The 23,658-nt window shown below is 35.1% G+C and overlaps 1 protein-coding gene and 1 non-coding gene across 2 annotated transcripts; one reads left to right on the top strand and one right to left on the bottom strand.

Moving 5' to 3' along the window:
• Window positions 1-4,866: 4,866 nt before the first annotated feature.
• Window positions 4,867-4,937, bottom strand: Trnag-gcc (transfer RNA glycine (anticodon GCC)). The gene has a single exon. It is a non-coding gene; the product is annotated as a tRNA-Gly (tRNA).
• Window positions 4,938-5,056: 119 nt separating this feature from the next.
• On the top strand, window positions 5,057-23,201 carry LOC132727082 (zinc finger protein 37-like). The gene is made up of 7 exons (XM_060712494.1): window positions 5,057-5,180; window positions 13,505-13,923; window positions 15,492-15,695; window positions 17,169-17,317; window positions 17,908-18,101; window positions 19,599-19,693; window positions 20,853-23,201. Exons 2-7 carry the CDS (start codon window positions 13,609-13,611, stop codon window positions 22,302-22,304), a joined length of 2,409 nt encoding a protein of 802 aa, XP_060568477.1. The 5' UTR covers window positions 5,057-5,180; window positions 13,505-13,608; the 3' UTR covers window positions 22,305-23,201.
• Window positions 23,202-23,658: the final 457 nt, after the last annotated feature.

Raw genomic sequence — 23,658 nt, forward strand, 5'->3', positions numbered from 1 at the left:
TATATGCATATAATTGTTACATAAATTGAAAGGGATTAGAACGAAAGAAAACTTATATAGGTCCTCTCCCTAGATAACAAAATGATATTTACACAAACATATATTGCAGGATAGCTATTTCATGTAAATTATTAAGTAAGAATATTGCAAGATTTAGTTTAAACATTAAAAAAAGAAAAAAAAAGAAAAAGGAATAAGAAATGCAACTAAATAAGACAATTTTCAGATAAGTACTAGGCAAAAGAAAAACGGACAAAAATAAGTATTTTTATATTTAAACTGGCACTTAAAGCACATTTTAGCAAGCAACTAGAAATTAACGTTTTCAAGCTAACCAGAAAAATATTTTATAATATATATATATTAAAAGAAGTGAAAAAAAATATTTGAAAGGTACTTTACATGTTGTCACGTGGTATTGAATAGATACGGTTTATAACTTAGCAAATTTATTTAGAAATGATTTATTGGATGCATATCCTATAGACTATAAGACTATTACAATGTTCATTATATTCACTGTTGTAGACACTTTATTAGTGAAAAAAAATCATGATTCATACTTATTAGAGCTGATTCTCCATATTTTATAAACTGATACATTAATTATTCTCTTTCATTTGAATACCAACCGTGACAAAATGTTTTATATGTATTACTAGTTGATGTATAACGAGATACATGTAAATGTATAAGTTAAATAAAAATTTCTATTTCTTCTTCTTACCATATGTTGGTACAAAAATATGTCTTTTATACATTCTAAGAACACCGATTCTACTGACATTTCATTCGATAGACACAACATAATTATTGTCCCAGTCTAAAGTCACCAACAGTTATAAAATGGGAACATTTCAATTTACACATTTCATTCATCATATCAAACATTTTATGTACATTTGCTACCTCACAGTTTGGACTCCTATAAATACACCCGAAAAGGATCCAGTCATTTATAAAAATCCAAAGTGTTTCCTTGAAGTCGTTAACATTATATAATTTTGATGCACGCAGTTCTTTTTAGTATATATAATTATATCCCTGTTGTTATTTCCGCCAACAAATGCATCATATCCCGAAATTATGCAGATCAATTCATTTGTATAGTCAATACTTAATTTTTTTTTTATATAATTCTGTAACACATATAAAGACGAAATAGTTTTCGTTAATAAGTGCTTCCAATTCCTGTTGTTTCTTTTGTGAGGCAGTCTGCATTTTTGTATAATTAATGTATATAACTTTTCTCTAATGACTTTTTGAAAATAACTTGAATTGGAACTGTTTAAAGTATGTGTATTCCTATGGTAAAAAGAATTTGTACAATTAAAAACGTTTCCCCTATTAAGGTCGGGGTTAAAGTACTCTATGTTCACATAGCTGCTCTCTGACTGTGTATTTCTCTGACTTAAATTTTCCATAGTTAGATTAGATCATTTTGGTCTTCGTTACAGTTATATTGAATGTTGTTAAAGGTATTTTGGCTGAACGAATCGTGTATGCATTGGCTAAACCCTGTTATTTCTTGTGAGTTCCAGTTCGATTGGAAAAAATAATCACATTTATCATAAGGAATGGGTTTGATATTCTGACCCATGGTGACACTGAGAACTGACCTGAAATGCGTCTCGGATTGTTAGTAAAGAAAAATAGTCCAGCCAGGAAGGTGAGACTTGGAATGTATTCTTGTCAAAGTTAAAATTTTAATAGCGAAAGAAGAAAACAAAATGATAAAATGGTTAAAAACACCGGGAGCAGGTCTAATATTTAATACTGCAATCCTACCACTGCATGCATGCAGTTGGGCAGCTAGGGATTTAATGCTATGAGAGAAGAAATTAAGGCGGAGGAAACCCTGTTTTTGACGTAGGGATATCTATCTTCCATATAGTCAAACCCCTGCTGGGGACCTAGACTTGACGCGCGTCAACTGACAAGAATGTTAGTAAAAGAACTGAAATAAAAGAATATAAAAGTAATGGAAATGAGTAAATTGTTAAAAACAGGTTAAAAATAGAGAAGGTATTTTAGGGAGACGTATGTTCAATCCGGCTAACAGCCAGACTGAACTCGGGGCCAGACAAGTTCATGATATCAGGTGGTAAAGCATTCCAGTGGACTATTGTTCTTGGGAAAAATGAATATTTATAGTAGTCAGTTTTAGTTTGGACTTGTTGGAATGCATGGGGATGGGATGTTCTTGATGATCTTGTAAGAGGGACGATATAATTTGGGAAAGGGATAGCCACCTGGTCATGCAAGATGTTGTGAAACATGACCAGGCGTTGGTCAATACGCCGAAGGTCAAGGCGCCTCCATTGAAGGGAAGTCAACATGTCAGTGACACTCGACATACGGCCAAAGTCATGTTTGACCCACCTAGCAGCCCTTCTCTGGACAGACTCTATCTGGTCAATGAGAGTTCCTGTGTAGGGGGACCAGACCGTGGAGCTATACTCGAGCTGGGGCCTAACAAGTGTCTTGTATGCAGTTGACTTTAACCTTTCTGAGTGAACCTTGATATTTCGGCGTAGAAAACCAAGTGTTTGATTTGCCTTTGTTGTGATGTTGTTTATGTGTTTGTTCCATGTTAGATCATTTGATATTGTAATACCAAGGTATTTTGCAGATGAGACTGTTTCTAATGTGGTGTTATGTAGAAGGTATTGTGTTGGAATGACTGTTTTTCGTTTTGTGATTTGGATAACTGTGCATTTTGATGGATTAAATTGCATGTCCCATTTTGTCTCCCATTGTTCAAGTTGGTGTAAGTCGTGTTGCAGTAAGCTAGAATGAGAAGCGACAGTCAGAGATAGATAGATGGCCGTGTCATCAGCAAATAGGCGGACTTTAGAGGATTGGACATATTCAGGAAGGTCATTGATGTATATAAGAAATAAGAGAGGTCCGAGGACCGAGCCCTGGGGAACACCGGAGGAGACTGGTGTGGAGCTGGATGTGGAGCCATTTACCACCACGGACTGTGACCTGTTATCAAGAAAACCTTTGATCCATTTAAGAGTTTGACCCCTTATACCGTAGAAATGCAGCTTATACAGGAGTTTTTCATGGTTGACCATATCAAAGGCCTTAGAGAAGTCAAGAAGGATTAAGTCTACTTGGCTTCTCTGATTTACTGACTGTAGGATATCATCTATAAGCATTAATAGTTGGGATTGACATGACCTTTTTTCTCGGAAACCATGCTGCAATTCATAGAACAAGTTTGATCTAGTAAAGTGCTTTGTTATGCTGGAGGAGACAATGTGTTCCAGGGTTTTACACAAGATACAGGTAAGAGAGATAGGGCGATAGTTTGCTGGGTCTGACTTGCTACCTTTTTTAAAGACAGGGGCCACATTCGCCATTTTCCAGATGTCTGGTAGAGTGCTGGACTGCAGTGATTTTTGGAAAAGTTTGGACACTATAGGGGCTAATTCTTTACTGGTATTTTTCAGCACTATGGGTCTAATTTGGTCAGGTCCTGCAGCCTTATGGGGGTTAAGGTTTTTTAAGAGCTTCTCAACACCTTTTACAGAGATATCAATATCACACATGGGGTTATGGGGGCTAAATGATGTGTGGGGAACCTCTCTACCTGTATCTGCCTGATCCTGTACTTTCATATCAGCAAGGAGGGATTTAGATGTGAAGACTGATTGAAATTGTTCATTTAGTACTGTTGCCTTGTCTTGATCTGATGTATACAGTTTATTGTGTTTTTTTCAGTGAGTCAATGCCAAAAGAGTCTTGTTTTGAGTGTTTTAATAGTGAATATAGCTTTTTGGTGTTTGGTCTGGTTTGTGTTTGTTCATGTTCTTCAGAGATGTTGTTGTTAATGTTTAGTATATCTTCCAAGTAATTTTGATAGGCTAACTTAGTTTCTTTTCTGCAGAGATGTTTAATGCTGAGATATTTTTCTCTAGATTTATTTGAGTTATGGCCCTTGTACTGCTTGTAGGCTTTGTCCCTTTTCCTATATAGACGTTTGAGGTTGACCTTGATCCAGGGGAGTTTATTTTTGGAGGATGACCATTTTGATGGGATGAAAGTATTGACCCCTTCCTCAATTGAGCTGGAGATTGTTTGCCATAACTCTTCCACTGATTTGTTGGAGTAACTTTTTGACCTGGCAAGAGAATCATGAAGGTTGGACATATGTAACCTAAGACCGTCCCAGTCTGCCTTATTATATAGGTGGATTTTACGTGGTTTTTGGAGCTTTATACGGGCGGAGGTATTTGTGTCGACCAGGACAGCATCGTGATCACTGATACCTGGGATTACATTGGCTCTGTTTACAATGGAGGGGTTACTTGTCAAGAACAGATCTAAGATATGGTTTTCTCGGGTTGGGTCTTTGACTAATTGGGTAAGGTTATTATCAAAAAGAATGTTAATAAAATCTCTATAATGTGATTGAAGTTTGCAGTCCGGGGTTGGAGTAACATTTGACCAATCAAGTTTTGGCATGTTGAAGTCCCCGCCTACCCATACTGTTGCATTTGACTTGGTAGCCATGGATAGAGATTTATTGAACTCATCCAGGCTATATGGGTCATTTTCTTTAGGTTTGTAGTAAGAACCTACAAGCAGTGGTTTGGAACCTTGCATTTCAATTTAGACCCATAGATTTTCACATTCAGTTTGGAGGGCTAAGGGAGGGATAAGGAGGGCATATGTCTGGTTAACCTATCCAGGGCTCGGACATATGGTGGGAGATAAATTCTAAAAAAATCTGTTTTCTCTTTCTTTACTATTTTTCCATACTTGATTTTTGTAATGTTTTAAAATTTTATGTTTTTTAATGTCTTGAACAAAACACAAAAAAAAATTTTTGGCAGGCGTAATTAGGAAAAAATATGCATCGGCCGGGAATCGAACCCGGGCCGCCCGCGTGGCAGGCGAGCATTCTACCACTGAACCACCGATGCTTACATACAACTAGGAAAAAAAATATTATATAAAGGTAATATGTTATTATTCAATTAAGCTGGTTCTTCAGCTTCTTGCGCTTCGTTGTTTCTGTTAGGTACCAACCCTATTCGGTTACATTCTGACTTTAACGTGTAGCGTCCGCCATATTGATACACAGAGTAACCATAATTCGATTATAGTTTCATTTACTGATATATCTGCATTGCATAATGTTATAACCTTGCAAATGGTCGTGAGAGGTAATGAAATAAATACAACTCGTTAGAAACATTGCTTGCAATCAATTTCTTTGCGAATCACTTATTTGTCTTACGACTAAATTATCTCGTCACGCCTGAGTTGTTCATAATTGACATATAAAAAAAACTTTTTTTGTTTTGCTTTTTTCGGTATTTTTCATTTTTAGGCATGTATATTAAAGACTCAGTCACCAGTGTATTTCATTATTTGTGTAGATAAATTCATTATTATACATGTTCGAAGTTGGTATGAAGGGAGGTAACTGCTGTCAAATAATTGCCCTGATCATGAATATAAATTATTTACGTTCCACATAAACCCTGGTTTGTATTGACTTTAATAAAGCCGGGTCAGGTTCAAAATCTTACAAGTAACTTATGAAATAACCTAAAAATATGATTCACCAGTGTGCTGACTTGATACCTAGAGTTTAAGGATTTCCACTGCTACCATTATTTGATCATCGCAGGGCTCATTAGATTGTACTGACTCTCCTAGTTCTGGCTTCCAAAACTTTATAAGCCGCTATTTAACATTTTAGTTTTTCATCTGATGTGGCATTTAAGTTTTGGATTAGACCCGTTACGAAACCTTATTGTAATAACATATGTTGATTTATTCTTATTTTTCACTTGCAACTTTATACACTTGACACAATCAATTTCTGTGCATTTTACGATAAAACAATCATTTTAATATCATTCTACACCAATAAAAGTATCAAAATATTAATACCATCATTAAAATTGCTTATTTAACTGTAAAACATCAATTATGCCGACTACAGTCGGCCATGACATTTAGGTGCCACGCGAGACCTCGTATGACGTCATTCGCGGGAACCGATTAGAATAGAGTCCTGTACTACATGTATATTTAGAACATCTTTGTTGACATGATTTCGCTATTTTTATTCAAGCTGGGATGTATCGTATGCAGGGCTCACGCTGTCGGTCGCCATAGTCGCCATTTGCGATTATTTTATAAGATTGGCGATTATTTTTGCATTTTGGCTACAAAATCTGGCGATTATTTTTTACTTCCAACAGTGTTTATATAAGGTGTTAAATCGATAATGAATGCAGTAGAACCCAATTAACACCAGCGGGGTGTATTTATTTAATCGAGTGTCAACTTTTTACCGGTCACGTGCTGCCAACTATATTGCCCGAGGTGATAAAATACATGCGAGATGTATAATTGTATAAGTACTGTAAAGATAATGTCCAGCATTTATAATAGCCATCAAATATCCGTCAATTAGCCACAAAAATCGTTTTAAAATTGATAAACTTGATATTGACTTACCCAAAATTTACCGTGAATTGCAGTAATTGCAAATTTTGATTTTTTTTTGTTTCAAGCTACTTGACTAAATCGCCAGTGGAAAACAATGGTAAAATATTTAAAAAGTATTAACTTTCAAACTACTATTTGCACAACAACCAAAATTGTGAATATTTCTTCAGAAAACAGGAAAAATCCGATTGTCACATATTTTCGCGACACCGATAATTTTGATATTTATTTAAAGGTGAAATCAGCTATGTTCTGTTTAAAAATCTTTACTACTATGGCAGAAAATTTGTATTACATTGGTGATGATGATATTTTTCAGTAAATTATTCAGAAAAAAGGCTGCATTCTGTGAATAAGTTTGCAAACTTTTGTTATTTCTATAGGCTAATATGACCTAGATCTACTCCAGTTCTGTGAAATGTGGAAATTTACAGTTGTTATAGCTGACAAAATTTGATAAGAACAAACAAACAAAAATTGTCTGATAACAGCATTATGTAAAGTTGTAATGAATCTTTAATATTATTGTTATACAGTAATTATACTACTTATAACGTTTTTATTCTGTTCTATAATAACAATTAAAGTTGTGGTTCTTTTAAAAAAAGGTAGTTATCAATATACACAAATGTATCAGTTTTTTTGAGAATCCTATAAAACTGAAAGATATAAATGTAATGTTTATTTAATCAACTGCTTATGTTGTTAATCGCTAATTCGTGAATAGTCCGCTGAACTTTTGGCTATTATTTTTTTAAGTTGAAATTATTGGCTATTATTTTATTTGAGCCAGTGTGAGCCCTGCGTATGTTCCAGATTCAAGATAATGTTTTTATTTATTTTCATTAATTTTTTAGTACTTAAATATGATTTTATTGAATACAAAAGTCAGTAAATCACCTTTTTCAGTATCTTTAAAAAAAAGTAATTTATAAAAATATTTGAAACACATGGGTTCATAAAGGTAAATCTCGTAATCACGTGGTCAAACATTTTGGCAATATGGCGGCCAAGGTATTTTCTGTTCGCAATAAGATTTTTATTTGTCCATCCTTGCCTTATCAACAGATTATATATAGTTTTATCAAGGTATGCTTCACTTTACTTCATGGCATGTTCCATGAATAAATACGAGCGTTTTAGATTCCTGGCACGATTATTGGTGGATTGATGGGGTTGTCTTCAGCGTTCACGTCATGTCATAGTTTATAAACGGGTATGCTGAAGACCTTAGGCTATGACTCTCCTGAATTTTAGCACAATTCTCAAGCTCTTGAATCCTTATGCCAATGGATGCATAAAAAATATAATGCTGGCTTCACAAATCTTGCTTAACATCATAAAAAGTATTTTTTTTTTTTTTTTAAATTTGCAGTACAAAAACGTTTTGTTATATATAAGGTATAATAATTAATAAGCTAACACTTGTTTATTAAACAGGCTGGTGAAAATGCCCAATCGGGCATAACATTCTAGAAAAGTTATAAATATATTTCTTTTAAACTTTGTTTGAATATTGAGAATAATATTTGACATAAACTGAAAGAAAAATATTGGTTACTGTTACTTTTGTGAGAATTATTTCCCCTTTTTCATGTTTTCGTAACACATAATTATACCCCCAAAAACGAAGTTTGGGGGGGGTATATAGGAGTCACCGGTGGTCGGTTGGTCGGTCGGTCGGTCCAGACTTCCGTTGCATTTTCCTTGTCCGGAGCATAACTTGAAGACTAATGGATGGAATTCAATATAACTACATACAGTGGTCAAGCACATTGAGAGGAAGTGCAGTGCACAAGAACCATGACTCTATCTTGACTAATAACAGACTTATTGCCCTTTGTTACTTTTCCTTGTCCGGGGCATAACTTGAAAACTACTGGTTGGAATTAGAAACAACTTCACACAATTGTCAAACACAATAAGGGGAAGTGCAGTGCACAAGAACCATAACTCTATCTAAAGTAATTACAGAGTTATTGCCCTTTGTTACTTTTCCATTGCTTTCTTTTGTTCGGACCATAACTTGAAGACTAATTGTTGGAATTCATTATAACTTCATACAATGGTCAAGCACATTGAGAGAAAGTGCAATGCACAAGAACCATAACTCTATCTTGACTAATTACAGAGTTATTGCCCTTTGTTACTTTTCCTGGTCCGGGGCATAACTTGAAAACTGCTGGTTGGAATTAAAAACAACTTCATACAATTGTCAAACACAATAAGGGGAAGTGCAGTGCACAAGAACCATAACTCTATCTAAAGTAATTACAGAGTTATTGCCCTTTGTTACTTTTCCATTGCTTTCTTTTGTCCGGACCATAACTTAAAGACTAATTGTTGGAATTCATTATAACTTCATACAATGGTCAAGCACATTGAAAGAAAGTGCAATGCACAAGAACCATAACTCTATCTTGACTAATTACAGAGTTATTGCCCTTTGTTACTTTTCCTGGTCTGGGGCATAACTTGAAAACTGCTGGTTGGAATTAAAAACAACTTCATACAATTGTCAAACACAATAAGGGGAAGTGCGGTGCACAAGAACCATAACTCTATCTAAAGTAATTACAGAGTTATTGCCCTTTGTTACTTTTCCATTGCTTTCTTTTGTCCGGACCATAACTTAAAGACTAATTGTTGGAATTCATTATAACTTCATACAACGGTCAAGCACATTGAGAGGAAGTGCAGTGCTCAAGAACCATAACTTCATCTTGACTTATTACAGAGTTACTGCCCTTTGTTACTTTTCCTTGTCCAGAGCATGACATGGAAACTACTGGTTGGAATTCAAAACAACTTCATACAATTGTCAAGCACAATTAGGGGAAGTGCAGTGCACAAGAACCATAACTCAATCTTGACTAATTACAGAGTAATTGCCCTTTGTTACTTTTCCATTGCTTTTTTTTGTCCGGAGCATAACGGTTGGAATTCAATATAACTTCATACAATGGTCGAGCACATTGAGAGGAAGTGCAGTGCACAAGAACCATAACTCTATCTTGACTAATTACAGAGTTATTGCCCTTTGTTACTTTCCTTGTCCAGAGCATAACTTGAAAACTACTGGTTGGAATTCAATACAACTTCATACAGTTGTCAAGGACATTAAAAGGAAGTGCAGTGCACAAGAGCCATAACTCCATTTTTACAAAATACAGAGTTACTGCCCTTTGATACTTTTCCTTGTCCGGAGCATAACTTAAAACGTACTGGTTGGAATTCGAAACAACTTCATACAATGGTCAAGCACAATAAGAGGAAGTGCAGTGCACAAGAACTATAACTCCATCTTCAGTATTTATAGAGTTATTGCCCTTTGTTCCTTTTCCTTCTCTTTCTGGACTTATTACAGAGTAATTCAATAAAACTTCATCAATGGCCAACCACATTGAAAGGAAATGCAACATACAAGAACCACAACTATCTTTAATTGCCCACAACCATAACTCTATATTTCAATTCTTGTTACTAGTAACATCCTGATTTCCGAAGCAGTCTTGTGGGGGTATTAATCACATTTAGTGATAGTTCTAGTTTTTGAAGTCCTTAAAATATATGTTACATATGCGAAGTGTAAAACAAAGTAGGTTAAATAACTTCTTTATGCTCTAATTCATTGCGCCAACACCTGTCAGCATACATTTCATTCAGTTTTCAGAGAAAACTTCAAAGTATAATGTTCAGTGTCAAAGCATTGTCAAACTATAAATGCCAGAAACAGAATATTTAATCCAAATATATAGAATAAAGATACTGGCGCAATAATCTAGAGCAAAATGAAGTTGTTAGACACATTTCTATTAAGAATTTTTCATTACAACATAATTTTTATGAACTTCAGATATTTTGTTTCCAGAAAATGGGAAAAAGGGAAATAATTCTAAGAAAATAAAAGATAACCTTTGATTTGTATCATATGTAAATGCTTAATAAACAAAACAAGTGAGAATGAAACATATTAATTATTAGCTCACCTGAGCGTATGCTCAGGGTGAGCTATTAGGATCACTCTTCGTCCGTCGTCTGTCGTCCGTTGTCTGTTCATACTTTTAAAACGACATCTCCTCTGAAACCATAAGGCAGATCATAATGAAACTTCACAGGGATGTTCCTTGTGTGAAGACTTAACAAAGTTGTTCAAAGAATTCCATTCCATGCAGAACTCTGGTTGCCATGGCAACCAAAAGAAAAAACTTTAAATATCTTCTTCTAAAAAACCCAAAGAGCTAGAGCTTAGATATTTGGCATGAAACATCTTCTAGTGAGTATCTACCAAGTTTGTTCAAATAAAAGCCCTTGGGTCAAAATTGGCCCGCCCCAGGGGGTCATTGATTTTCCCTATATGCATATAGTAATAACTTAAAAAATCTTCTTTTAAAGAACCAAAAGAGCTAGAGCTAAGAAATTTAGCATGAAACATCTTCTAGTGGGTGTCTAACAAGTTTGTTTAAATAAAAGCCCTGGGGTCAAAATTGGCCCCGCCCCGGGGGTCATTGATTTTCCCTATATGCATATAGTAAAAACTTAAAAAATCTTCTTTTAAAGAACCCAAAGAGCTAGAGCTAAGATATTAAGCATGAAACATGTTCTAATAGATGTCTACCAAGTTTGTTCAAATAAGAGCCCTGGGGTCAAAAATGGCCCCGCCCGGGGGTCATTGATTTTCCTTATATGTGTATAGCAAAAACTTAAAAAATCTTCTTTGAAAAAAAACAAATAGCTAGAGTTTAGATACTAAGCATGAAACATCTTCTAGTGAGTGTCGACCAAGTTTGTTCATATAAAAGCCTTGGGGTCAAAATTGGCCCGGCCCGGGGGTCATTCATTTTCCTTATATATATGTGTAAAACAAAAACTTAAAAAATCTTCTTTGAAAAAACTCAAATAGCTAGAGTTTAGATATTAAGCACGAAGCATCTTCTAGTGAGTGTCTACTAAGTCTGTTCAAATAAAAGCCCTGGGGTCAAAATTGGCCCCGCCCCAGGGGACATTGATTTTCCTTATATGTGTATAGCAAAAACTTAAAAATCTTCTTTTTGAAAACCCAAATAGCTAGAGTTTAGATATTTAGCATGAAACATCTTCTAGTAAGTGTCTACAAAGTTTGTTCAAATAAAAGCCCTGGGGTCAAAATTGGCCCCACCCCAGGGGTCATTGATTTTTTCTTATATGTGTATAGCAAAAACTTTAAAATCTTCTTCGAAAAATCCGAATAGCTAGAGTTCAGATATTAAGCATGAAACATTTTCTAGTAAGTGTCTACAAAGATTGTTCAAATAAAAGCCCTTGGGTCCAAACTGGCCCTGCCCCAGGTGTGTCATTGTTTTTAACTATATGTGTAAAGAAAAAACTTGACCAGCTAGACCTTAGATGTTTAGCATGAAACATCTTCTAATGGGTGTCTACCAAGTTTGTTCAAATAAAAGCCCTGGCCCTGCTACGGGGGCCTATATACAGGTGAGCGACTTCAGGGCCATCATGGCCCTCTTGTTTTTTTAGAAATATGATATTTTATGTTTAAGCCCGATCAGGCATTTTCACTAGCCTATTAAGGGGTTAGTGTTGGACTGCTGAAAGTAGTCTTTGGGCTCTGGACTTTGACTTTGTATAAATGATTGGACCCCTTTAGTTACCGAACCGACATCTACTGCACCCCTAAAAATTGACAGTGATGTTAATCCCTAAAAAATTAAAGACACAATTGCATTTCATTTATTGTTACTGGGAAAAAAGCTCTTCCTTTCTAAAAGAATATAATTAACCCAAGTTCTAACTTCTGTCAAAATAATTCTATAGTGGGTCAGTGTTTGTAATTATGTCTCCCCCACCTCGGGGGGAGACATATTGTTTTTGCCCTGTCCGTCCGTCCGTCCGTCAGTCCGTCCGTCAGTCCGTCCATTCTTCGTTTCCGGACGATAACTAGAGTTCCTTTTGACCTACAGCTCTCAAACTTCATAGGATGAATGGTCTTATTGAGCAGATGATCCCTATTGTTTTTGGGGTCAGTAGTTCAAAGTCAAGGTCACAGTGACCGTTTGGTCATTTTCTCGTTTCCGGATGATAACTAGAGTTCCTTTTGACCTACAGCCCTCAAACTTCATAGGATGATTGGTCTTATAGAGCTGATGATCCCTATTGTTTTTTGGGGTCAGTAGGTCAAAGGTCAAGGTCACACTGACCGTTGGTCAATTTCTCGTTTCCGGATGATAAGTAGAGTTCCTTTTAGACCTACAGACCTCAAACTTCATAGGATGATTGGTCTTATTGAGCGATGATCCCTATTGTTTTTGGGGTCAGTAGTTCAAAAGGTCAAGGTCACAGTGACCGTTGGTCAATTTTCTCGTTTCCGGATGATAACTAGAGTTCCTTTTGACCTACAGCCCTCAAACTTCATAGGATTGATTGGTGTTATAGAGGCAGATGATCCCTATTGTTTTTGGGGTCAGTAGGTCAAAGGTCCAAGGTCACAGTGACCGTTGGTCAATTCTCATTTCCGGATGATAACTGTAGAGTTCCTTTTGACCTACAACCCTCAAAACTTCATAGGATGATTGGTCTTATTAATCAAAATGATCCCTATTGTTTTTCAATGGTCAGATGTAGGTCAAAGGTCAAGGTCACAGCGACCGTTGGAAAATTTCTCCTTTCCGGATGATAACTAGAGTTCCTTTAGACCTACAACCCTCAAACTTCATAGGAATGATTGGTCTTATTGAGCAGATGATTTCCCTCTTGTTTTATGGGTCAGTAGGTTCAAAGAGTTAAGGTCACAGTGACCATTGGTTCATTTTCTCATTTCCGGATGATAACTAGAGTTCTTATCAGTGAGGACATTTAACTATTATTGATATATCAGTGATATATCAGTTGTCTGGTTTTATATACTCTGTTCTTTTATCTCCATTTCCATTCCTGTTTCCATTCACAGTTATTCTCAGCAGTGGGGGAGACATGCGCTTTTTTACAAAAGCATCCTCTAGTTAACTAAACATATTATTTTCTGTTATAGGGTATGACATAAAGCCAAGAATAGCTTCAGCCTTCTCCAGTATCTGTCTGATAATCAGCGAAAATTTGAACATTGGTATCCAACAGAAAACACTGTGACTAAAGATGGATGACGGTGGAACACTAGACTTTGAAGATTTGATGGACACCGGAGACGAGTTTCCAGGTTTTGAGATCGCCAAATTTACACCGGCCAATGACAACCAGGGGAATGATGATGGTGTTCTGAGAACACCGGAACACGAGAAAGACGACGAGGATTATCTGAATGAAAGTAGAAATAATCATAAAGTTAAAGATGACGTTAGTGACAAAGAGGAGATTACTGCTGAAGTTAATAGTGTTGAAGATATTGTAAACAGTATCGAGGGAGTTTGTCCTGATGATGTTACTAAGAACAGAGATAATGCTATAAACGATGTAAGTAAAAACTGGTATTCATCGTATTTGTTTATTGTTACACATAGTAATCTGATTGCAGTTGATTGACTCCTTTGGCCATTACCTAGCTTACTTTAATACTTTAGCTCAGTATCTCAGATGGGCTTGTCCATAGTTCAACGTGGACAGAACCAGGAAAATTTGGCTGTATAGCAAACAGTGCTATTCATGACCAGGCAAGCATGGATGTCTCGGTTGATATTGGTTTGAGCTTGTAGAATAAGCAGAATCCGACAGGTAGAGGTGCGTGGTTTAACCGGTGACTATTACCGGTAAACCACGGGTCCGAGACATTCTGCGGTACGTACCGCGGTACACGACCTGGAAGCCGGTACTTTTTTAGCTCTAATTTAAAGCAATTACAGATCCGTAAAATGTTACTAAATTAAAAATACTTTTTCTGTTGTATATGTTAATTGTTTCTTTGAGTTAATCTTTTAGCAAACAACTTTCGCCGACTATTATCATTCTTCGATATTTCTTAGCGAAAATTGAATTCTTTATCCAATTTACGCATGTAAGCCAGGAATTGTCGACTTTGCATGATCTCAGTTGAAGAAGCAAAAAATTGTCGACTTACATTTACTTGTCCAAATATCGCTTATTTGATTACAAAACTAATCGTAAAGATTGATAATTCATGAGGGATTCCTTGCCATTACTATTTTAAGTATTTATATAAAGAGCGACCAATCAGGCTAGGGGTTTTCCTTACGTCATGCACTTACTGCATGCGCATGGGCAATTAACTAATTTAGAACGGCGTAGAAACTGGTCGTTCAACTAATGAATTATTAATTAAGCAGTAACATGGTCAGCTGTTTCTAATGTGATAATTTTTAATTTGCTTTTGGGTACATGTTTGTTTTTGTTTTTGACACGGATTAATTAAATACTTAGCCCTTTGCAATTAAAAAATACAATTAGCAGCTGGGACTCTTTTTATAAAATTAACCGACAATTAAATATTTGTCATCAGCTAACGTGCATTTTGACCTATTATTTTATTAATCAATAAGCAATAAAAACAGTTTATTTTTCCATTTTTAACTATGCAATTTATTTAACAGTTTGTTAAATGTTGAAGAGACCAATAATGTTAATAAAAAAACCCCACAAGAACTGATCCATGACCAATTAATTTATTGATTGTTCAACATGCCAAACAGTACCTGATTTAAAAAAAAGTTTAAATTTGGTGCTTTGATTAATCTGTATTTTATAGATCTGCTTAAATTAAATATTTGAAATTCTATACCAGCCTACCTTGATACTTATTTTAGGGATAAAAATTAACCTATAGCATACAATGAAAATCCGTGGTATACCAGTTTATACCGTGGTTTTTAGGAAAAAACCGTGGTATACCGTGGTATTTTCTTTCTGGCGGTACCCAACTCTACCGACAGGCTAAGGGTTACATATAATTTTCAAAATTTTCTTCTGGTTTTTATGTCTAGTTCCTTGGTATCTTTATATTTATATAACTGTTTAGATAAAAAATGAGAAACAATAACCTGCAGGCAAGTATTTCCGTTTATTTGTAGGAACCTTCAGACAAAAGTGAAAAAACCCTTGAAAAAGATGATGTAGAAATGGTTATGCTTGATGAATCAGGAGACAACAAACCTGATGTACAGATTGAGGAGAAGAATGAGGAACATAAGGAAGCTGAAGCCCCAATTGTAAACCACGATGAGACGGAAGATATTATAGAAATTACTGAAGATAATTCTAACACTGAAGATAAGGTAGATGTTTTAATATGTAAGCCTCAATATTTCGACTGCCAGACCGGTCAGTTTTACAAACTGATATTGATTACTGGCCGCCAATGTGCAACAAAAACCGTTGTTAAAAAATTTGTTGAGCTAATGTTCATGTTTAAAAAAATTTTAAAAAGCTTACACAATCAGTGCCCATTGCTGTGATACAAACAAATGCTTCATTTATATACATATGTGTAGAAATAAGATAGAAAGGAATGTTTAGAAATAATCTGTTTTATTATGTACAATACATATATTTGATGATTTTGATACTTTTACCATCTTTGGAAATAAGCTAGGGATCTTAGCAGATTTGAAAGTATATTCTGTTTTATAAATAAATTTTCATCTCAAATGAATATGGGTGCCACACTTTCTATTAACATAATAGTCTGACAATTGGTATCAACAGTGATACACTCCTAGATTTCTTTTAAGCTGACTCTGTCTGACTGTAATTACATTTTACTGTTTATGTTACATACATGTAACTTCAATGATCATGTGACCCTTTTAGTAATGAGCTTAGGGGAGTCCGCGGCCGAATGGTTAAGGTCATTGACTTCAAACCACTTGCCCCTCACCGCTGTGGGTTTGAATCCCGACAGGGACTTTGGATTCTTTCTGACATGTGAGGAAGCTATCCAGCTAGCTTACGGAATGTCTGTGGTTCTACTCAGAAGCCCGTTCGTGCCTGAAATAATGCACAGAAGGGCACCTGAGATCTTCCTCCACCAGTTAAGCTGGAACATCGCCAAATGACCTTTACTGTGTCGGTGTGACGTAAAACCAAAAACAAAAGAAACAAATAATTAATGATGAGCTTTAAAATGCCAATAGGTAGTTATTCAAATTTCTGATGATCTACAAAAAAAAAAAAAAAAAGATTTTTATTCATGGCTGCAGCATAGAACAAGAATAAAACACTTTTATATTTATAGATATTATACACAGGGCTGCCGATTTTCCGCGGATCCGCGGAAATCTGCGGATTTCGTGAGCTCCTGGGTCATTTTTTAGATCAATGTAAATTCGACAAAGACAATAAATTCATTTGTCATATTTTATACAGTACCCAAAAACTGGCACGCTTCGGCTTTTATCGTTACGCTAGCCGCCTATGGTACGTCTGTAAGCACTTTTCTCATTGGTCATATCGAGTCTTTTCCGGCATTCTATTTTAGAGTAACCAATCAAATTACAGTTTACATTGTCGCTCTTGTCTGTTGTCAAAATGTCGAATATTTGTCAAATTTAGAGTCCAGGAAATTGATTTTAGGGCATACCAAATCATCAGAATCCAGGAGCTTCCGGGGGCTATGCCCCCTGGTCCCCCACCAGGGCTCTGCCCTGGACCCACAAAGGGGGCTTGCGCAGCCCCCTTGACCCCCAGCGTATTTTCCGCTGATTTTGCAATTTGCTGTTGGCAGCCCTGTATAATACAATCTTTTCCAGGAAGAAGAGCATGAACCTGCTCAAAAAAAGAAGAAGCTATTTTTGAAACCTCCAGAGAAGAAGATGTCATTGATGGGCAGTCTAAAGAAGAAGACGAAGGAAGTTGATGATGATGATGTTGAAATAACTAATTGTGAAGATTCCAACAGGTAGGGGGGAAAGAGTGAATAATTTTGTTTGCTTGCTAATTTGGCAGCAGTTTATAATAACTTTTTATATGCAAGCAGATAATTGTCTTAATTCTTATATAACATGATAATGTAAATTTCTCACCAATTTATTTTTTGCATGGGACAATGTATTTTAAGGGATTCCACTAAGGAATTTTGACATGACTTTGTGCGGACTGGAAATATTTTTTTCAAACTAAATGTTCCATTTGATGAAGCTCTAACCTAATAACTTGTTAGCAAATTTTTAGATCATTTGCTCACTCCATTTTTCCAGAATGATTTTTCTAATCATTAAAAATGATCCAAAATAGTGCTAAATAATAGCACAAAACACAGTATATTTCTCAATTATTTTTTGCATATCATCCCTGTTTTCAGTGCCCCAGCTGATCTATGTAAGAAATTCAAGTTTTAATGTTTTAGGCTTTTGGAATTCCTCAGTGGAATTTCTTTAAATATATTCAGTCTAATTGAAAGGTCTCGGAACACTTTACTGCTTAATGTATCAAAGCCTGTATTGTTTTCCCTGTTTTGGTTTTAATTTTGGATATTGTTATTATTGGCAGAGTTACACCAGACAAAGAAGATAGTATAGATGATCCTGTTATTATTGAGAATGGTGATGATGATGGAGAAATGGAGGAAAGAAAGAATGAAGAAAAAGATACAGAAAAAGATGGAAAAAATGAAAATAGTGGAGAAGAGGAAGAAGAAGAGCCTCATCAGCAATCATTCCTGTCCTTTTTAAATCTCAAACCAGGTATGAAAAATAGTCATAAATATTGCTTTGCTGCGCTTTACTCAATACATTTGTGGTCACATTGATTTTAGCGGTCACATTGATTTTAGCAATTTTTCCAACAGAAAGCCCTTTTTCTGATAATTAGGATTATATATATGCTAAATATTTAACTGCTCCTAGCAAAAATATTGGTGAGAGATATGTGAAATCTAGCTTGTTTGCTTGATACCTAATGGCAATTGTTGTTATTTTAATTTTTAGCTCACCTGTCAGAAAGTGACAGGGTGAGCTTGTAAACGTTTACTTTAAAAGACATCTCCTCATAAACCACTAAGCCAATTTCATACAAACTTCACAGGAATGTTCCTTTGGTGGTCACCTTTAAAAATTGTTCAAAGAATTTAATTCCATGCAGAATTCTTGTTGCCATGGCAACCAAAAGAAAAAACTTTAAATATCTTCTTTTAAAAAACCCAAAGAGCTAGAGCTTAGATATTTGGCATGAAACATCTTCTAGTGAGTGTCTACCAAATTTGTTCAAATAAAAGCCCTGGGGTCAAAATTGGCCCCGCCCCAGGGGGGGTCATTGATTTTCCTTATATGCATATAGTAAAACTTAAAAAATCTTATTTTAAAGAACCCAAAGAGCTAGAGCTAAGATATTTAGCATGAAACATCTTCTAGTGAGTGTCTACCAAGTTTGTTCAAATAAAAGTCCTTGGGTCAAATTTGGCCCCGCCCACGGGGGTCATTGATTTTCCCTATATGCATATAGTAAAAACTTAAAAAATTTCTTTTAAAGAACTCAAAGAGCTAAGATATTTAGCATGAAACATCTTCTAGTGAGTGTCTACCAAGTTTGTTCAAATAAAAGCCCTGGGGTCAAAATTGGCCCTGCCCCGGGGGTCATTGATTTTCCTTTTATGTGTATAGCAAAAACTTAAAAATCTTCTTTGAAAAAACCCAAATAGCTAGAGTTTAGATATAAGCATGAAACATCTTCTAGTAAGTGTCTACAAAGTTTGTTCAAATAAACGCCCTGGGGTCAAACTGGCCCTGCCCCAGAGGTGTCATTGTTTTTAACTATATGTGTATAGTAAAAACTTAAAAAATCTTCTTTTAAAAAACCCAATGAGCTAGAGCTTAGATGTTTAGCATGAAACATCTTCTTATGGGTGTCTACCAAGTTTGTTCAAATAAAAGCCCTTGGGTTAAAATTGGCCCTGCCGGGGGGGGGGGGTGGCAGGAGGGTGAAGTCATTGTTTTTCATTATATGTGTGTAGTAAAAACTTAACATCATGAAACATCTTCTAATGGGTGTCTTCCAAGTTTGTTCAAATAAAAGCCTAGGGGTTTAAACTGGGGGCCTATATATAGGTGAGCGACCTCAGGGCCATCATGGCCCTCTTGTTCTATGGTAATTTATAAAGGTTGATAATAGCTTTAGTATATATATTTTCATAGTTTTTGTACTGATTAAAACATTGTTTTCCTAATATAATTGATATATTTTAGGTGCCTCAAAGCCAAAAAAGAATGATGAAATAGAAAAAGAAGAAACTCTTCAGAAAGAGTTCTACTCTAGGAAAAGACTTCGTACTCGCAAAAAGGTATGTTCTTCAACTTCTGGCATCTTTTACATAATCTTTGGAATAAGTTAAAGAAAAATAAATTCTGTGGTTGGATTTTGATATATAATTAGGCTGTTTGGACTGATATATAATTAGGCTATTTGGACTCATTTTGATGAAGTGGAGGAAGTTAAGGAATCCTTTTTGTTGTAATGTAAGTTTTATATGGTTCCTGTTAAAGTGGCGATAAACGTATTTTTTTCACTGTCAAATGGAGCTGAATTAGCCATAAACTCGAAAGAATGACTTTTAAGATGGCAGCTGACCAATAATTGATACTGATTAAAGTGTAGGATAAAGTACAAAAACTTTAGAGTGAAACATAATGGGCCTTTAATATGTTCTACACCATTGCTTGAGATAATTTTTGGAGCATTATGTTTCAATGATGTCATTTTACCTCTATTGTGTACAGTATCAGCATATTAACACCTTTGTAATTATCTGTACTGATTTTGTTACATTGTATAAAATTTGAAAGATGGTTGAAGGATAAATACTCTGCCCCCAGCACATAGCAAGTGAATTAGCACCTATAATTGTCCTTATCCTGTCTTGGTGAGAATAGGTCAAACATTGTATTGTGTCATAAAAGTTAGTTGTGTGCTAAATATTGAACAGTTGACATCTGTAAATTTGATTTCATTATTCAACTTCTTGGATTGACTTTAAAATAGTGAATTAAAACGTATTCACAGCTTTGTACAGTGATAAAAACAATGTTTTCTCCTGTGGATACATTGGTAACTAGACTTTTAATAATTTTGCTTTGGCTTATACAGAATTTATTTTTGTTGGATTGTGTAGGAAGCTATAAGCTTATAGACACACTTTTGAATCTGTTCCCGGAACCAACCAATACTGAGCAATGAGTGTAAAGTTTCTTGCTCAAGGAAACAACAACTTGCCTCTGACAGGGTTTGAACCTGTGTGGCTAGCGATCATTAGATAAGTAGTCTGTCATGTTAACCATTTAGCCATGCCGCCACATATTGCTTTGATTGATATCTGGTTGAAGTAGTTCAATGATTATATGTTTATTATACTATATTCATCTATAAGGTGTTTTCTTGGCTGTAGAATTTACTGCAGTTGAAGAATAGTATGCATAACATAGTTTATTTTCCCTGTTTTACAGGTAAGTTATTGTGAAGATGTCCAGCAAGATGATGATGATGAATACAATGTTGATGAGGAGGAAGACGAAGATGATGCTGATCATCAAATCGATTATCGACGTGGAGGCAACCGGAATAATAACAAAGTTCGTCGTAATTCCGGTTCTGCAAATTACACAAATGCTTTGCAGAATTTACTTCCTGGAGTTGACCTGAGCTGCCTACAGCGTAAACCAGTTCAAATTAGCCCAAATGCAAATAATTTAGCATCAACACCTCTTATTATGGAAGGTTTGAAAGCACAAAGTAACATTAAGGGTCTGTTTGAATGTGGGCTATGCGGGGTTTTCTTTAATACAGCAGCTCAGTTTTTAACTCACCAACAGGCATTACATGCGGGACAAAAGAAAAATGGACGATCAGCGATGGAGACTTTTAGGTGTGAAGTTTGCGGATTTGTTTTAACAAATAGGTTTGCTTATTTAGAACATAAGAAAATGAAACATAATAAAAGTGGAACAGTATATAGCTGTAGCAAATGTAAGATTAACAAATTTACAGATTTAACAGCATTGCAGAAACATCAGCAGGCTTGTGGGGTGCCATTCTGTTCCACATGCGGAGCAACTTTTAAAGCTTGGGTAGACGTGGCAGACCATAGAAGGAAAGCCCACCCTCCTGTGACCCCAACACGGCAGTGGTTGAATTGTGGGAACAAGTTGTGTAATTTCAAATGTGTTACCCAGCACGAGATGAGGCAGCATATTCAAACTAAGCATGCCATCGGGGAAACATTCACGTGTAATGCTCCCCGCTGTACACTCATGTTCAGTTCAAGGGAGAAATTAACCGAGCATAAAAAAGAAGCGCATGCGTCCGAGTTTATCGTGCAGTACCAGTGTATGGAATGTAAAAACTGTTTCTCCAGTAAAACCCTCCTGGCTGAACATCAGTATCTACATACGTTAGAAAAGTTACGGAAGTGCGACTTGTGTTTGCGGCAGTTCACAAATGTGAATGACCTACGTAAGCATAAAGATGTTCATGCCGTAAAAGGCACCTCAAGGTGTCAAGCATGCCTTAGATGGTGTTTTGACAAAATTGAGTTAGTTAATCATGTATGCGCACAAAAGCGACGAAATATCGGAATTCGCCTCTACTTTTGCGACGTATGCCACAAAGACTTCCGGTCTGACGAGAAAATGTTTCTGCACAGAAAAGAGCACAAGAATTTTTTCCAGTGTGGTATTTGCTTATCAGAATTCCATAAGGAGTCTGAATATTTTACCCATCGAGAAATACACAGCAAGTTCACGTGCAAGGAATGCTGCGAAGAGCTGGATGAAAAAGACGTGGAAATGCACGCTAAGGCACATAAGTACTATATCAAATTAGAAGATATTGAAAATAACGGTAAAAATGAAAAGGCTATGTTTTTATGTCCCAATCTGTTTAATGCCATACAAGCCTAAATAAGATGGAAACATTTAAAAATGACAGCATTTACATTTACCTGATTTTGGTTTAGAACTATAATTATATAGTTTTAGTTCATTTAAAGAAAAACATTTTTTAATCTTGTAATTTTGTTAAGTTTAATGGTACATGTTGCTATAACCTATTAAAGCTGCTGATTTTTTTAACCCGTAATTAAATAATACACCTCAAAATATGAAACTATTTATATTGGAATAACTAATTAGTAGACGTTTGAAAAGGAAAAAAATTCTGACACCTAACTGAAATAATTTGGAAATGCTTTTAATTCAAATTTATTACTTTTGAGGTTTGAACAAAGGAAAAATCTGAAAATGAAAAGTGATAACAAATTTTAATTGGAAGTAAAACATAGTTTTAATTGAAGGAATCAGTTTGTCCTGAAGTTTGTAGATTTATGTTTATTTTTGCTAATTTCCTTTCTTCTTTATTTTGGAAAATACGTAAAAGATTATTTTTTTTAAGTTAACAATTCAGCAATGTAACCAGTTAACTTTTCTCAAGATCTAAATGGAGGCATTGGGCATATTAAGAAACATGCTTTCTATTCATAAACATTGCTTTCTTGAAACATGTTAGTTTAGTAAATACATGGTCACTTCTTGTTTATGTTATTGTGTAAATTGCTAAATATAAAAGCAGCATGCCTCCAGATTCATGCTAATCTAAAGTCAAATCTTTAAAATTTATGTATTTTAAAGTAAGATAATGTGATTAAAATAAGTAATTTACGCAGTCAGTTTATACATGTACTATATAATCTACATAAATTACCAAAAATACCTTTAAATAGGTCAAAATATGCAAAAAATAAACCATACTGCTTCAGTCATGCAGTAGAAAAGTGATGATGATATATATATATTGCCAAATTGGGTCATTAATTCATTAATTTAATTGCACAATACCTGTTAATTATCACTAATTTTCTGAAACATTTTACTTTTCTTAAAAACTTTGTACATTTTTCTCAAATTTGACTTTGAACTATTATTTGCTCATCTGGAGGCAAGAGGCTGTAAAAGTAGATATAGTGCAACATGTATTGTGCGACCTTCTGTAGACCAATAACCTTATAACAACAATAGTATTAATATGAAATTTAACCTCACAATACATTTATCTGTTCTAAAGCAAGACTTCTCTACAACAACCAGACTTTTTGTTTCCAAAGATGTATTGCTCTGTAGAGGTGGAACTGTTAATGTTTTTTTTTAAAGGGAATTGTTGGCGTGTTCAAAATGATTTAGGGCATTATTTTACCAATAGGTAACATTGAAGATAAAAAAGTATGATTTTTGTGTATTATATAATTGAATTCATGCATGA

Source organism: Ruditapes philippinarum, unplaced genomic scaffold, assembly GCF_026571515.1.
Source record: "Ruditapes philippinarum isolate M1 unplaced genomic scaffold, ASM2657151v2 ctg123_1_1_1_1, whole genome shotgun sequence".
In the NCBI taxonomy this organism is placed as follows: domain Eukaryota; kingdom Metazoa; phylum Mollusca; class Bivalvia; order Venerida; family Veneridae; genus Ruditapes; species Ruditapes philippinarum.

Excerpts from the sequence above, each read along its gene's own strand:
- LOC132727082 (XM_060712494.1), top strand. The coding sequence starts at position 13,609 with ATGGATGACGGTGGAACACTAGACTTTGAAGATTTGATGGACACCGGA. Across the intron at positions 17,318-17,907 it reads AATTGTGAAGATTCCAACAG|AGTTACACCAGACAAAGAAG; the intron begins GTAGGGGGGAAA and ends TATTATTGGCAG. Across the intron at positions 18,102-19,598 it reads CTTTTTAAATCTCAAACCAG|GTGCCTCAAAGCCAAAAAAG; the intron begins GTATGAAAAATA and ends GATATATTTTAG.